At 34.2% G+C, this 14,996-nt stretch overlaps 1 protein-coding gene across 12 annotated transcripts in view; it reads right to left on the bottom strand.

Moving 5' to 3' along the window:
• Positions 1-14,996, bottom strand: part of CCDC171 (coiled-coil domain containing 171) — a 322,836-nt gene that overhangs the window by 126,144 nt on the left and 181,696 nt on the right. For all 12 annotated transcript variants that reach the window (XM_025431987.3, XM_025431986.3, XM_025431994.3 and 9 more), the window contains one exon: positions 14,123-14,308. In XM_025431987.3, coding sequence (XP_025287772.3) covers positions 14,123-14,308 — 186 coding nt within the window. The remainder of the gene's footprint in view (positions 1-14,122; positions 14,309-14,996) is intronic.

Genomic DNA, 14,996 nt, shown 5'->3' with positions numbered 1-14,996 from the left:
TTTAAAAAAGGATGTTATGAAAAGAGAACTAGAGAATAAAAGCAATTCTTAGAAATTAAAAATGAGTAATATAAAATATCTAAACAGAAAAATTAAACCTACAGACTTGACCAGAATCAAAAACAAACAAAAAAAATATAAGAGAAAATGTAAGAACCATAGAGGATCAAGTCCATATATTTGACTTCTGACACTGATATGTGTTCCAGAAAGAGAGAAGAGGGGGTAAAAAAACAAAAACAAAAACAAAAACAAAAAAAATAACAGGAGAAAACGAGGTTGAATTTTGAAGTATATGCCTAGTATTATTCCACAAAGTAAGAACATTAATCCTCCCAAAGCTTAGCATCTGCTTCACTTTGGCACTCTCCTGCCACCAATGCTGAACTGAACTTGGAACAGGCTGAGTTACAAACCCACACAAGAAGATAAGCTTTTGAAAGTTAACAGTTGCAGATGAAAACATTTCTAGAATTATTCCAATTTCCATTTCTAGATATTTTAACTAATTTGCTTTTCTAAAAAATGCATCAGAGAGAACAAAATGCCCCAATTCTGAAAGAAAATAGTATACTAGAAATAGGATGGGCTGTGAAGTTGAGCAGATCCTGAGTTGAAATGCTGACTCCACACACCCTACAGACATGTGACTTTGGGCAAATTTATTAATAACTCTGATCTTTAATTCATTATATATTTATATTTGTGTAATACACACACTCACACACACACACACACACACATATTTATCTCCAGGTAATTGTGAGGATTACAGAAAGTGTATATACAGGTTTTGGTCCACAATGGTTATACTGTTAGCATGATGTTCAAGGTCTTCATGAGATTCCAAGGTGTGACAGCCATATTTCCACTCTTCCTACATCATCAAAGGAACATCTCTGAACTAATGCTAAGACAACTGACCTACCCATTGCCTGGTCTCATCTACTCCTTGTCTGTGTTTTCAGTAACTGATTATGTGTGTTTTGTATTATTAAGGCAGGAGTCTGTAACGATCTGAATTCTGCAAACAGAAGCAAATCGATAGGTTCTATTTCTAATACAGTGAACTGGAAAAATACTGTTATCTAAGATTTAGCCATAGATGGAGGAAGAAGAAAAGCTTGAGTGATTCTCTTTATGTTCTGCTTGGATACCACAAGAGGGGAGATAAGAGAGTTTGAGCAGGAGAAAAGTAAACTCCTTCTATCTCTTTAATTATTACTTCTCTAAGCATAGTAAGTGGATTACTGCCATCCAAGTCTGAGTACCTAAGAGGAAAAGAAACATTTTTAACAGCAGACTGGCCTGAAGTCTCAAGCCATATAGATAATGACTATCTCATAATAATACTGTGAGCCATTTTGGAATTCAGGCAATCATTGGACCACTAGAGGCCTTCCAAGAAAACTATAAGGGACCATTCTAAACAAACTACAATAATGAGTCTAGAGATAAGACAACAGTAAAGGATTAATAAGAGGTACCAAATTGTACACAAAATTTGTTTCTTAAGGTTATAGTAATCAGCCAGTCTCCTATATGAACTTGTGCTGTGTTCAACTATTTTAATAAAGATTTTTATTAATTACAAAAAAAGAAAATCCCCTGAAATTCACAATTCCAATCTAGATCTTAGGAAAAGCACAGGCTTTGTCAACCAAGACTAGAAGATCATGTAAATCAAAGCACTTGCTACCACCTGGGGGCAGCATACAACTAACTGTTGGAAGTGACCTAAGGGCAAGGAGCCAATAGAAGACTGAACATGCAAATGACAAAGACTCCACCCAAAACATGTTATAAAATAGGTTTCTAATAGTGTACATATACATCCATACATTCAGATATGCATACATGTATACTGTGTATATTTACATATACAATTAATATATGCAGAAATAAGTGACCTCTCCTTCTCTGGCAAATGTTCTTGGCTTTGATTTGTGTTTCAATGGTAATACCTAATGATATCCAATGCTGATGAGAATGGGGTCAAGCAGGTGCCCTTTTTTTTTTTTTTAAGATTTATTTATTTGTTTGAGGGAGGAAAGTCAGAGGGAGAGGGAGAGAATTTCAAGCAGACTCCCCACTGAGTAGATCCCAATGCAGGGTTCAATCTCATAACCCTGAATCACAGCCTCAACCAAAACCAAGAGTCCCATGCTTAACTGACTGAGCTATCCAGACTCCCCAAGTAGGTGCTTTTATATACCTTTTCAGATATATATATCAGATGTAAATACAGATCTGAAGAAAATATTCATAGCCTTAAACACACATACAACACACATACACACATCAACTTAAAGTATCTACATATCTTTGACCAAATAAATCCTGCTTCTTGAGCTCTATCCTGAGAATATAATCAGCTATGTAGTCAGACTTAATTATAAGGTGTTCATCTTAATTTTAACAGTTAAAAATGAACATGCTATGAATATCCAACGAGAAAATAGTTAAATATATTTTAGCAAAATCATAAGATAGAATAGTAGTATATGGCTTATTTATAAGCTTCTTTAAAAATTTTAACATTGACATTTATTGTCAATCCCATTCACCCAGTTGCTGAAGATCAATCCTTGATTCATCTCTTTCATACTTCACATCTAATCCACCAGAAATTCTACACATTTTACTATCAAAATGCAAATATGCCCAGAATCTCATCATCCTCTACTCCTAGCACCCTCTTCCAAGCCACCACTGTCTCTGGTCTAGATTATACTGTTAGTCTCTAAATGGTGTCTCTGTTTCTACTTTTGCATACCTACAGTCTAAATTCTAATAGATGCCAGAATGGTGTGAGTGTAAATGTAAAAATAATGCCACTCTGCCTAAAAAACAGGATACAAAATTATATATAGCATACTCCCAGTTTTATTTGTCAAAATATTAATAATGGTTACATATGTGTGATAATAGATTTGCATACACATTTTTTGTTTTTTCTGTTTTTATAGTTTTTCTTACTTTCATCATATTTAATCAGAAAAACAAATTAGGTAATGTTTGTAAAAGACTGTATACAAAGTTGAACTGTATGATTCAAAATACTTTCAGTAATACTTGAAATATAATCTAACCAAAGGTTAGTACTCAATTAAGTAACTCTAATCTCAAATTGCTATTTTTTGACCACAAATTTAAACATGCAGAAGGCATTTTTAAATTATATTTGAGATACACTTAGAAAAAAGTAAATTATGTCATAATAGGTTTAAAGAGAAAAGGATTTAATTTTATATCTTTATGTTGTTCAGATTAACAAAAATAGGAATAACAACTTTTTATGAGTATTCTAGGGTCTAGCTTGAATCTTCTCTACTAAATTAATATTTTTAAAAATGTTCTGAGAGCTGTTGTTTTCTTAATTCTTTTTTCTCTGACCTTGAAATATAATTGACTACCCTATAGGTCTCAATGGTATAAGTCATTAGGAAGATAAAAAATATATGGGATTAAAGTAAAAAATGATAAGACTTTTAAATTAAGTAATGACGTTAATAATCCTACTTTATGAAAATGGGTTATGTGATAGATGTTAATTATTATTATAATCAGGGTTTATCAACTAAAAAGTTTAAATTTTTTAAAGTAAATGAATTTGAGGGTTCTTTTGTTTAAAAGTTTACTGGAGAAAATATGGCTATTTATTTAAAATAAGGTAAATAAATGATTCATTGTAATATTCACATTCTACACCCCCAGAGTATGTCAAATAATTTTATTAATAATATAAAAAGAAAAAAAATTTTTAAATAAAAATAATATAAAAGTCAGTATATTTTTAATGAGAAGGTAAATATTCATAAAATGTGACCCTTGGCCACAATTACAATTCTAAAATATCCCTGCAAATTACTCCACTTGAACTTTAAAAAATACACTCTTCTTTCTTCTTGTTTCTTCTTTCCCATCCATAATCTAAGTGTAATTAAGTTTGAGAATGGAAAATAATACAGCATAGAGTTAATTTTCCATTAAAATTGAGACATAAGCAAGAAAATACCAGAGTAGCTGCTAGGTGAGGAATGATCCAAGGAGCTGGGAAGAGGTGTCTTTGAGATCCTGTGAGGCTGTGCACTTGATGGATAGAAGACAAGATAGTAGAAGTAAGCAGGTAACATAAATGATGACAAAAAGCTGAGGCATTTGGGTGGCATAGTCAGCTGAGCAACCAACTCTTGGTTTCAGCTCAGGTCATGATCTCAGGGTCTTGGGATAGGGCCTCCCATCAGGCTCCCAAGCTCACTGAGGAGTTTGCTAAAGTTTTTCTCACTCTCTCCCTCTGCCCCGCCCCAGACTTGCTCACTCTCTCTCGCTCTAATAAATAAATAAATAAATCTTTTTAAAAATGATGACGAAAAAGGGCACACAAATAAGAGCTGGATTCGAGTTTGACAAGGAACTATTTGGGAGCCTTGCTGTGAATAAATCCTTATTTTTTCCCTAAGCCATTTTCTCTCAATCAATATCCACAGAATTCCAAAACTATAACAACTTAGAGAATTTAATATTTTATAATAGTTTCAGAAGCTCTCATCCATTGTCATATAAAAAAACCTCACCAAGCATTAAGATAAAAATATTATTTTTTAAGTTCAATATATTCTCCACAAAGCCAAGTAGTATATTCTCCACACAGCAATGGCTCTAATATGTGTATTAATTAAATGAACAGAATTTATTTTTTTAAGATTTTATTTATTTATTCATGAGAGACACAGAGAGAGAGGCAGAGACATAGGTGGGGAGCCTGATGCAGGACTCGATCCCAGGATCACGCCCTGGACCAAAGGCAGACTCTCAACCACTAAGCCACCCAGGTGCCCCAGAATTTATTTTTTAAGAAAGATAAATTGTAAGGTGATTTTTTGACCTTACAGAAAGATTATTGGTTTTATTAAATGATCCTATAAATATAAAAATGTTTAAATTTTCTGTAAGTAATAAATACATCTAGTATATTCCAGATATGATCGAAACTTATCAGAATTTATTAGATACCTAACTTTTCTCAGGAAAAAAATGAGGAGCAACTATAGCTATACCTTTATTCTAATCCTAATGATTCAGCCGTTTTTAATGTCAAACTTAGGAGAAAGCAAAATTTTTTTTAAAAATTTCTTTTCATATAAGCAACGTCATTTCAGGACAGTTACTCAGTTTCTCCTTCCTCTAATCTAGAATATTTATTTATTTATTTATTTATTTATTTATTTATTTATTTATTTATGATGAAACAGACCTAATGCCCATCAGCATGTGAATAACTAAATAAACCGTGACATTTACAGTTTGGAATTCTGTGCATTGACTAAAATGATAGATGGTTCATTTAAGGTTTGTTGTTTAAAGCTCAAAGAGTATAAGGCTATTTTAGTCCAGATCTGTGGTTTCTTAGGCAACACAATTGCCTCAAAAAGTTGGCAGATTTTTAATGCTTGCTTCCAGTCAGGACTATGTACCAATAAATACTCCAAGATTCTTTCTTGGAGGTACCCCTGCTATTGGGGTACCCTATTTCCATGCACCCAAGTCTGCATCCTGGCACAGAACTTAATGGTGGTCACCCTGCAGCCATCTAGATAACACAGAATTATACCTCTAATCTGTTCTAAGCCAGTGCCTCGTACTTTAGGTGTTGGTTACAACAGCAACCCATTTTCAGGCACAAATTTCTATATTCGCTCCCACAAGTTTTTACCTACAGGTTGACTCCCTCATTAAAGTAACTGCTTATTTTAATTATTCTTTCATGTATGTCACTAAAAATAAAAATATGTAAGGCAGAATCCAAGATCAAATGGTTAGTATAAGTGTGACTAAATTTAAATCTCAGCTTACATAAAGTCAAGGAAAAAATTTTTAAAAAAATAAAATACTTTGGATATGTAGCTTTCCTTGCCTAATGAACTATATCATATGAAATTAAAAAATGCTTCCTAACAAAACTGCTTCAGAGGTTGTTCAGTGACACTAGGGATATTGTAGACCAACAGCGTAAAGTTGTTGAGTGGGAAGTAAGGCAAAAAATAATAAATCTTTGACTTGTTCCACTTTTTTCCATATGACATTTTCCATTTGTCTATAGTGCCCAATAGTAGAGAGGTGTGCTAAATCTGTCTAGTTGCTGTCTTCAAGGCTTGCTGCATTTACTGACTTGAGTTCTTTGAGAATTTTTACTTATTAAGCTAGTTCCAATAATTCAAGATCAGCAACTGAAAGATTATCTTTCCTAAGCCCACAGATTTTAAGATTTTCTCTTTGTCTTTGCTATTCTATAGTTTCATTACTATGTTTCTATGTGCTTATTCGTGATTTTTTTTCATCTTGCTCACAGTGGGTTCCTTTAATTTGAGGAGTTACTCTTTTCTTTAAATCTATAAAACTTTTAGTCATTCTTGCTCAAAATACTCTTTGCACTGATTCTTCTTCTAAGAGTTTAAATATTTTTCAAGCAATTTTATTCTACTTTCATTCTTTCATTAAATATATCTCATTCTTTTTTTTCTTTCTTTCTTTTTTTTTTTTATTAACTTCCGATTCTCTACCACTTTGTCTCTGCAGAGTATTCTGGGTGATTTCCTCACTGTCTTCCAGTTCGCTAATATCCTTTCAACGTCTACCCAATGTTCAAGCCATTCACTGCAATCTTAATTTCAATGACATCTTCATTGCTTGGCTTACAATATCTATTCATACCTTATTTCTTACAATACTTAAATACACTTAAAGTATGTTTTAAAGTACCCTTTATCCTTAAAAATCTCAGAAAGGGAGAATTTGCTTTCTCTGACTATTTTCAAGCTGGGACATCAGTCCTCTCTTGCCTTTTAACTTAGACTCAGCCTGGGACTTACATCATTGGCTCTCCTGCTTCTCAGGCCTTAACAATCTAACTGGAACTATACCATCAACTCTACTGAGTCTCCAGGTTGCCAACTGCAGATCTTGGGACTTCTTGGCCTCCATAACCATGTGAACCAACTCCTCATAATAAATCTCCCCCTACATCCTTCTCTCTCTCTTTAAAGTGTTCACTGTATTTGGCTGGGTTCTTATAATTACGTGAATGAATAATATATATATATATATTCATTTATATATATGTATATATATATGACATAAATATATAAACAAATATATATGTATACACACACACACACACAGTTCTCTGGAGAATCCAGTCTAATACAAAATTATATATTCTGATACAGGGAAAACAGAACATATTCCCTTTCACACACACAACACAAAATCATGTTCTCTAAACACACATAAATTCCATACTGTCTAAACAAATCCCCTTGTACATTCTGTTTGCTTTCATCTTCCTCATCTCAGGCTTTATTGGTCTCACCCTTTTTTTTTTTCAAAACTAGGTTTTTTTTTTCCTCTCATTGATACATATGTCTAAGGCTTCCCCATATATTGTCCCCTGGTTGCATAAGTGGAAACAGTTTTAAAAATTTAGCATCATTTTATATGCATAATATTCTAAGCGTGATATGAATAAAAGTGTATGAAAAATTTTTTTAAATAAAGTATCTTTCAACATTTTGAATATTCCTACCACCTAAGATACAGTTTTCTCATTTGATGTGCAATTCATTTCTCCACATGGCTGTAACACTGAGTCTTCCATAAAAGTCTTCTGTGTGCTCTCTGAAGCACCCTACTGAATATTATCAAGTTTTCTTCTACCAGGCCACACTGGTGTTATAAGTCTTGGGCCATATGGAAGATCATCTCTCAGCAGAGCAACCCTTAGACTTGAAGGTAGTGTAAACCAAGACCTTACTTTCCCATGTAGCAGAAGCCTGGGCTTCCATTTTCTTTGTGACTTTTTTCCTACCCAATGTCCAGAGCAGATATCATATTCCCCAACAGCTGGTAGGCAGGAAGGTCTCCATCCCATTTCCCAGGGGGCAACCTTTCCTGACCCCAGCTTCACACAGGTACCTCTTTCCTCATCTAATTGATAGGGAAGACTGGATTTCCCTAACGTTGTGATTACCAACTCTAGCCCCCAGCTAGGTGTGCATGCCACAGTGAGTGAGCTCTTTAGATTTCACCACCTCTCGCCATTTGATTGTGGATCTCCCATTTCTAGTATCTGAGTATTTTGCTCACATTGTTTTAAGCTCAGCTATATACCACATGAATTATTTGTTATATTTTATCTAGTTCCCACTCCATGCGTTCAGGGTGAGAAGAGAAGTCCCTTCACATTAGCCAAATTTGATACCAAGAAAATGACAGTATAAGAAAGGTAAATTACAAAACAATCATGATTAAGAACATCGATTTGAAAGTCGTAAGTGAAAAATTAACAAACTGAATGCAGAAATATATTCTTAAAATCATCACAACTAAATGGGGTTGATTTCACGTATGCAAGGCTGGCTAACATCAGAATACTGAAAAATGTAATAAGGGGGTGAGCAACTTTAGATACCTGTGTGTTCCATGTTCTTCTTTGGTTTATTTATTTGCTTGTTTTTCATGATCTTTTAAGGATGTAAAAAACCATTCTTAGCTCACAGGCCATACAAACCCAGGCTTTAAGCCACAGTTTGCCAATCCCTGATATAATTCAACAGGCCAACAGAATAAGAGAGAAGAATCATATCAGTATCTCAATAGATACATAAAAATGTATTTGATAATATCCAAACATTCATTCATGATTTTTTTTTTGTATCTGCATACTCTAGGAAGAAAATTCCTTTAACCAATAAGGATTTATCAACTAAAAACCTGTAGCAAACTTCCTTCTTAATGGAGAAATGTAAGAAAGATTCTCTTCAAGACTGGCAGCAAGATAAGGATGCTTGCTGCCTCCACTTCTACTCGGCATTGTATCCTAGCCAGTGCAGTAAGGAAGGGGGAAAAAAATTAAAAGATTAAGGGTTTAGAAAGGAAAAACAAAACTCTCACTATAGAACAAATAATGTAATGCTCTATGTAGAAACCCCTCAAGAGTACAGATAAAGTATTACTCAAATTGACAAGAGAATTTAGCGATGTGGCTGAATAGAAGATGAACATATCTGCTATGTGTCAGTTTCTTTGTTGAATTTCACCTGGGGGGGGGGGGGGGTCCTGAAGGAACTTCCTTTCAGAGAAAACTTTACATTAGCTTCTGCCCAGATACTACTGACCTGAGATTATCCCATTCACATTATCAGGCAGTTCCTTAGTGTGGAGCCTCAGGTCCAGGGCCTGATCCGCTGGTGGAGCCTAAAGTGTTGCCTCCTACTTCTAACACTTTGATATCTGCCTGCAGGTAAGTCCAGCATCTTTTCCCAGTGCTAACTCTGATTCCACTTACTGAGCTTTGTTGATGTTATAATATTCTTGTCCTTGGAGATTCCTTGACTCTTTAATGCACCACTGTAATACAGTCTCTTAGCCAAAATCTAGCTGCATCATGAAGGAAGGCCTTTCTGAATATCCTATCCAAAGTATGATTCATAAAAAACTATTACATACAGAAAAATGACTAAAAACAAAGCAAGACACTTCATTTTTTAAATGAAGTTATGCATAGGACACATAAAACACAAAAGAATATTTATCAAGCATATACTTGCTTTTCAACCAGTATCAATTAATTCTCATAAAAATTCTGTAACATAAATATCATTACCCCTAATTTTGCAGAAGATGAAACTTAGGCTGAAAAAGGTTAAATTATTTGCCCAAGTGGCAGAATTGGGATTTGAATTCAGAAATACTTGTTCCAAGGCCAGTGCTTTTTCTGATGAACTATGCTGCCTCCCACAAGAGAGCATTTTCACATCACCACCTGCTAGTTCTAATTAAGAGATAGTAATTAAACAATTCTCTACTCCTGACAACAATATTTAAGCTACTGGCATTTTAAAGAAATTAATATGAACAGCTTTTTATCTTCTGTAAGATACTATACCTAAACACAAACTCCAAGCTATTACAGAAAGACTCCAATAGGACACAATTATATGCTTTGTCAAAGCCTAGTTAATTGCATTATCTATTAATCAGATATGAAGCATAAAAATGTGAACCAATATATTTCTAAAAATATATGTTCCAACTTGACTAGTAATCAAAGAAATACAAATTACAGTGACAAGGCCATACTGATCAAATTGGCAAAATTTTTGAAGTAGTAATAGCCAGGTGGGCTAAAAAGTGAAACTGCCATACCTTTTAGTAGAAAAGTTGACTGATAAAAATTTGCTGTAGGCCAATTCATAATATTTACACTTTAAAATTTATGCGGCAGTTCACCTAGTAATTCCTCGTCTAGGAATTTATGCTAAGGAAATAATCACAGATATGTATATAAAGATTTAGCCACAGAGTTTCTCATCTTAGAATTACATGGTAGGTAGGTAGGTAGGTAGGTAGGTAGGAAGGAAAGAAGGAAGGAAGGAAAATGAAACTAAATCTACAGTAAGAAACTAGACTAATAAACTATGCATATTCAAAAGAACTCCATCAACCATTAAAGATGATGACACTGCTATATTTATTAGCATGGAAAAAAATTGTGGACATGATGTTTTTAAAAAGTAAATTAAAAATTATATGTAACAGTATGATTATATTTTATGCACTTATATTTGGTTACATGTCTATTATTTATAAAAGTTAAGGTCTCGGATCCCTGGGTGGCGCAGCTGTTTAGCACCTGCCTTTGGCCCAGGGCGTGATCCTGGAGACCCAGGATCGAATCCCACATCAGGCTCCCTGCATGGAACCTGCTTCTCCCTCTGCCTATGTCTCTGCCTCTCTCTCTCTCTCTGTGATGACTATCATAAATAAATAAAATTTAAAAAAATAAATAAATAAATAAAACTTAAGGTCTGAAATAGTATACAACAAAATTTTGACTGTAGATATATATGATGATATGATTTGGGATTCTTTTAACTTTTATTTTTCTTCATCTATACTTTGTTATTTTTACACAATGAATATTTATTACTTGTATAAGAATGGAGAAAAAACATTTGTATCAGAATCATATCAGGCAATACGAATGTCTACAACTGTTATTAATATATATTAATAGCATGTTATAAAATAGTAGGTAAGTGTGTTCTCTTTTATATAAGAAAAACTATATATATCAGGTTGAACCATATAAAATTGCTGGCATTTGTTTTTGACTTGTAAAAAACAGCAATTTCAAAAGGTTTGACTTAATACACATATCAGGAAAAATATACTCCAAAATATTAATAGTATCCTAGTAGTCCTAGGAGATTTTTTTCTTTAAGGTCATCTATAATTCCTTCTTTAAATTCACTTGTATCTTCTTTTAAATTTCATTAGTTTCTAATTTTTCCTAAAACAGTTTCTAAATCCCAGTTTCAATATTTATAGGCCAAAGACCCCAAGCAAGTCAACTGAACACTCTGAGTTTCATCAAAAAACAATGGGAATGCACCAAACACAAAAATAAATTCAAAATGGATTCAAGACCTAAATGTGAGACCTGAAACCATAAAAATCCTAGAGAAGAACACAGGCAGTAACCTCTTAACATCAACCATAGCAACTTCTATCCAGAAATATCTCCTGAGGCAAAGGAAATAAAAGCAAAAGTAAACTATTGGGACTTCACAATACAAAGCTTCTGCACAGCAAAGGAAACAATCAAAAGAGCTGTAAGACACCTACAGAATAGAAGATATTTGCAAATGATATATCCAATAAAGGGTTACTATCCAAAATACATAAAGAATTTATAAAACTCAACACCCCCAAAATGAATAATCCAATTTAAAACATGGACAGAAGACATGAATGCACATTTCTCCAAAGATGAAGTGAGATATATCACCTCACACCTGTCAGAATGGCTAAAATCAACAGTGTTGGTGAAGGTGTGGATAAAGGGGAACCAACCTTCTTGCACGTTGGTAGGAATGGAAACTGGTATAGCCACTCTGGAAAACAGAATGGAGGCACCTCAAATAGTTGAAAATAGAAGTCCTCTATGATCCAGCAACTGCACTACCAGGTAGTTACCCAAAGAATACAAAAATACGGATTTGAAGGGATACATACACCTGATGTGTACAGGAGCATTAACTATAATGGCCAAATTATGAAAACAGCCCAAGTGTCCATCGACTGATGAATGGATAAAGAAGACATGGGATGTGTGTGTGCGCGCGCGTGTGTGTGGAATAATGCAATATTACTCAGCCATAAAAAAGAATGAAATCTTGCCATTTTCAATGACATGGATAGACCTAGAGAGTATTATGCTAAGCGAAATAATTCAGTCAGAAAAAAATACCATATGATTTCACTCATATGTGGAATTTAAGAAACAAAACAATCAAGCAAAGGGAAAAAAAAACAGAAAGGGAGGCAAACCCAGAAATTCTATCTTAATACTAGAGAACAAACTTTTGGTTACCAGAACAGAGGTCAGTGCAGAGGAACTGGTGAAACACGTGATAAGAATTAAGGGGGGCACTTGTCATGATGAGAAATGGGTGTTGAACAGAAGTGCTGAATCACTATATTGTACACCTGAAACTAATATTACACTATATGCTTAACTAACTGAAATTTAAATAAAGACTTTTAAAAGTGGGAATAATAATAGTGCCTATTTCATAGAGGTAGTTTAAGAATGAATACAAGAGGGATGCCTGGGTGGCTCAGTGGTTTAGTGCCTGCCTTCAGCCAAGGGCATGATCCTGGAGTCCCGGGATTGAGTCCCACATCGGGGTCCCTGCATGGAAACTGCTTCCCTCTCTGCTTATATCTCTGCTTCTCTCTCTCTCTCTCTTTGTCTCTCATGAATAAATAAATAAATTTTTTTTTTTTTTATGATAGTCACAGAGAGAGAGAAAGAGAGGCAGAGACATAGGCAGAGGGAGAAACAGGCTCCCTGCACCGGGAGCCTGATGTGGGACTCGATCCCGGGTCTCCAGGATCACACCCTGGGTCAAAGGCAGGCGCCAAACCACTGCGCCACCCAGGGATCCCATAAATAAAATTAAAAAAAAAAAAAAAAAGCATGAATACAAGATAATTCATGTAGAGAATGTCGCACAGAGCCTGGCATGTGTATGCTGTCAATCAATAGTATATGTAATGAGGTGGTCAGGGAGGCAGATGTGAAGTCTGACACCCTAGATCTATCACTTACCAGTGGTTATGTGTGTAACCTCTTTATATCTTGGTTCTCTTATCTACAAAATGAAGTGATCCCATAGAGTTTGTGTGAGGATTATATGAGATAATACCTTATAAAGTATTTTGCATAGTGCCTGGAAAATAGGAAACTCAATAAATTTTGACCATTTTATTAGTATTAGTGTTTAGCTATTAGAATAAATATATACCATTTGCATGATAAATTATACATTAACTCTGAGTTGCTTACTGAATTAAATATGATACCCAATATCAAGGCTTATATAATTTTGGCTTTCCTAGAATTAATTATTTCATTTCACTGTGCATAACTTCACTAGTGAAAACTCCACAAATACAGAGACTAGAATTCCATTATACTTTACAGCCAACTTTTACCAAAGATACCATAGTCCTAAATTTGTTAATAAAATTTCCGAAATGGCAACTATTTTTTATAATTTCTCTTTTCCCTTCTAAGTACCTCTGCCAAAAATATATAACACAGAGAACAACTCTTCCTAACCAAAGCTTTCCCCCCTCCCCAGATGCGCACTTATGTAAAAATCAGATAGACGCACACCCAAAACTTTTCAAAATCCAAAGGTATGTAGAGTTTTAATATCAGGAGACATAAAACAAGTAAAAGAAAAGAACTAAAGAAAGAAGAAACAATGAAAAATTGAAGAACAACAATGGAAAAATTAGAAAATTATTACTGGAAAAAATCCCTACTTTGTTTTCAATGTGCAAGTAAAACCTACTTTTACATTTTCAACACATGTGAATGCATGCTTGGAACTGAGATCTCAGAACCAAGTTCATTCCATCCTTATAAACCTTTACAGGATAAAATTTCAGATCCTAGGTTCTATTCCTTATTCAGGAGCTATAAGTGATTCCCTCAAAGATCCATACCTCAAGGAAATAAAACACTATGAAAGAGATATTTTCGTACCTTAACAGCTTCTCCAAGAGTTTGGTTTTTGTCAGCTTCCTCACTGGAATGCAATTCAAGTCTATAATTCAATTCTTGTAGTTGCTGTGCCTGTTCATTCAGTAGCATTTGTGCCTGCTGTTCTCGAAGTAATGCATTATTCAGTTCTTCACATGCACTTTCAAACTTCTCATGAGTGATCAATTTCTGAGAAAAAGGTAAAAAAAAATCAGTGATAAGCTAAATGTACTGTTAAATCATTTAATCTTCCAAACTATATTTGCTAACATAAAGAGTATAACACACACATTTCTATATGTCTGATACATGACAAAAGTACACTTTATTTTTCTTAATCTTGTGCCATCTGAGTTAGCTTAAGCATTAAAGAACAACTCTCAGTAGATGAATAGGGTGCTCAGAAAGAATAAAAATACTGAGTAGCTTTCCCAGGCAGGATGTTTCCCTTTATGTTGCAATTTTAGACCAACTATAAAGAAGCTATTTTATTTTCCTCCTATGCGCTTTGCCTGAAATCAGTGAAAGATGATGACTGCTAGTACGTGCTCTATTTTTTAGAGGAAAATAGCATCACTTTTCCGTCGGTTCTGTTTTTAATGAAACAATCCTTTATTAACACAGCTACATATAGACATTAGCCACTGCACTGAAGTAGTTAAAAGCATGAGTTTTAGAGCCAGACTACTCATGTTCAAATCTTGTTGATTCTGCTTACTAACTTTGTGACTCCGGGCCACTTATTTAGCTGCTCTGTGTCCCATGTTCTCATTTGTAAAGTAAAGATAATAATAATTTTGAACAATTCCTGATATGAGAGGACTGAACAAATCAACTCCTTGCAGTGTTTAGGGTCAGTGCCTGATACATGGTCAAT

Source organism: Canis lupus, chromosome 11 (assembly GCF_003254725.2).
Source record: "Canis lupus dingo isolate Sandy chromosome 11, ASM325472v2, whole genome shotgun sequence".
Lineage (NCBI taxonomy): Eukaryota > Metazoa > Chordata > Mammalia > Carnivora > Canidae > Canis > Canis lupus.
Note: the sequence above shows the minus strand (reverse complement) of the source record. Positions and strands in the feature narration are given on the sequence as shown.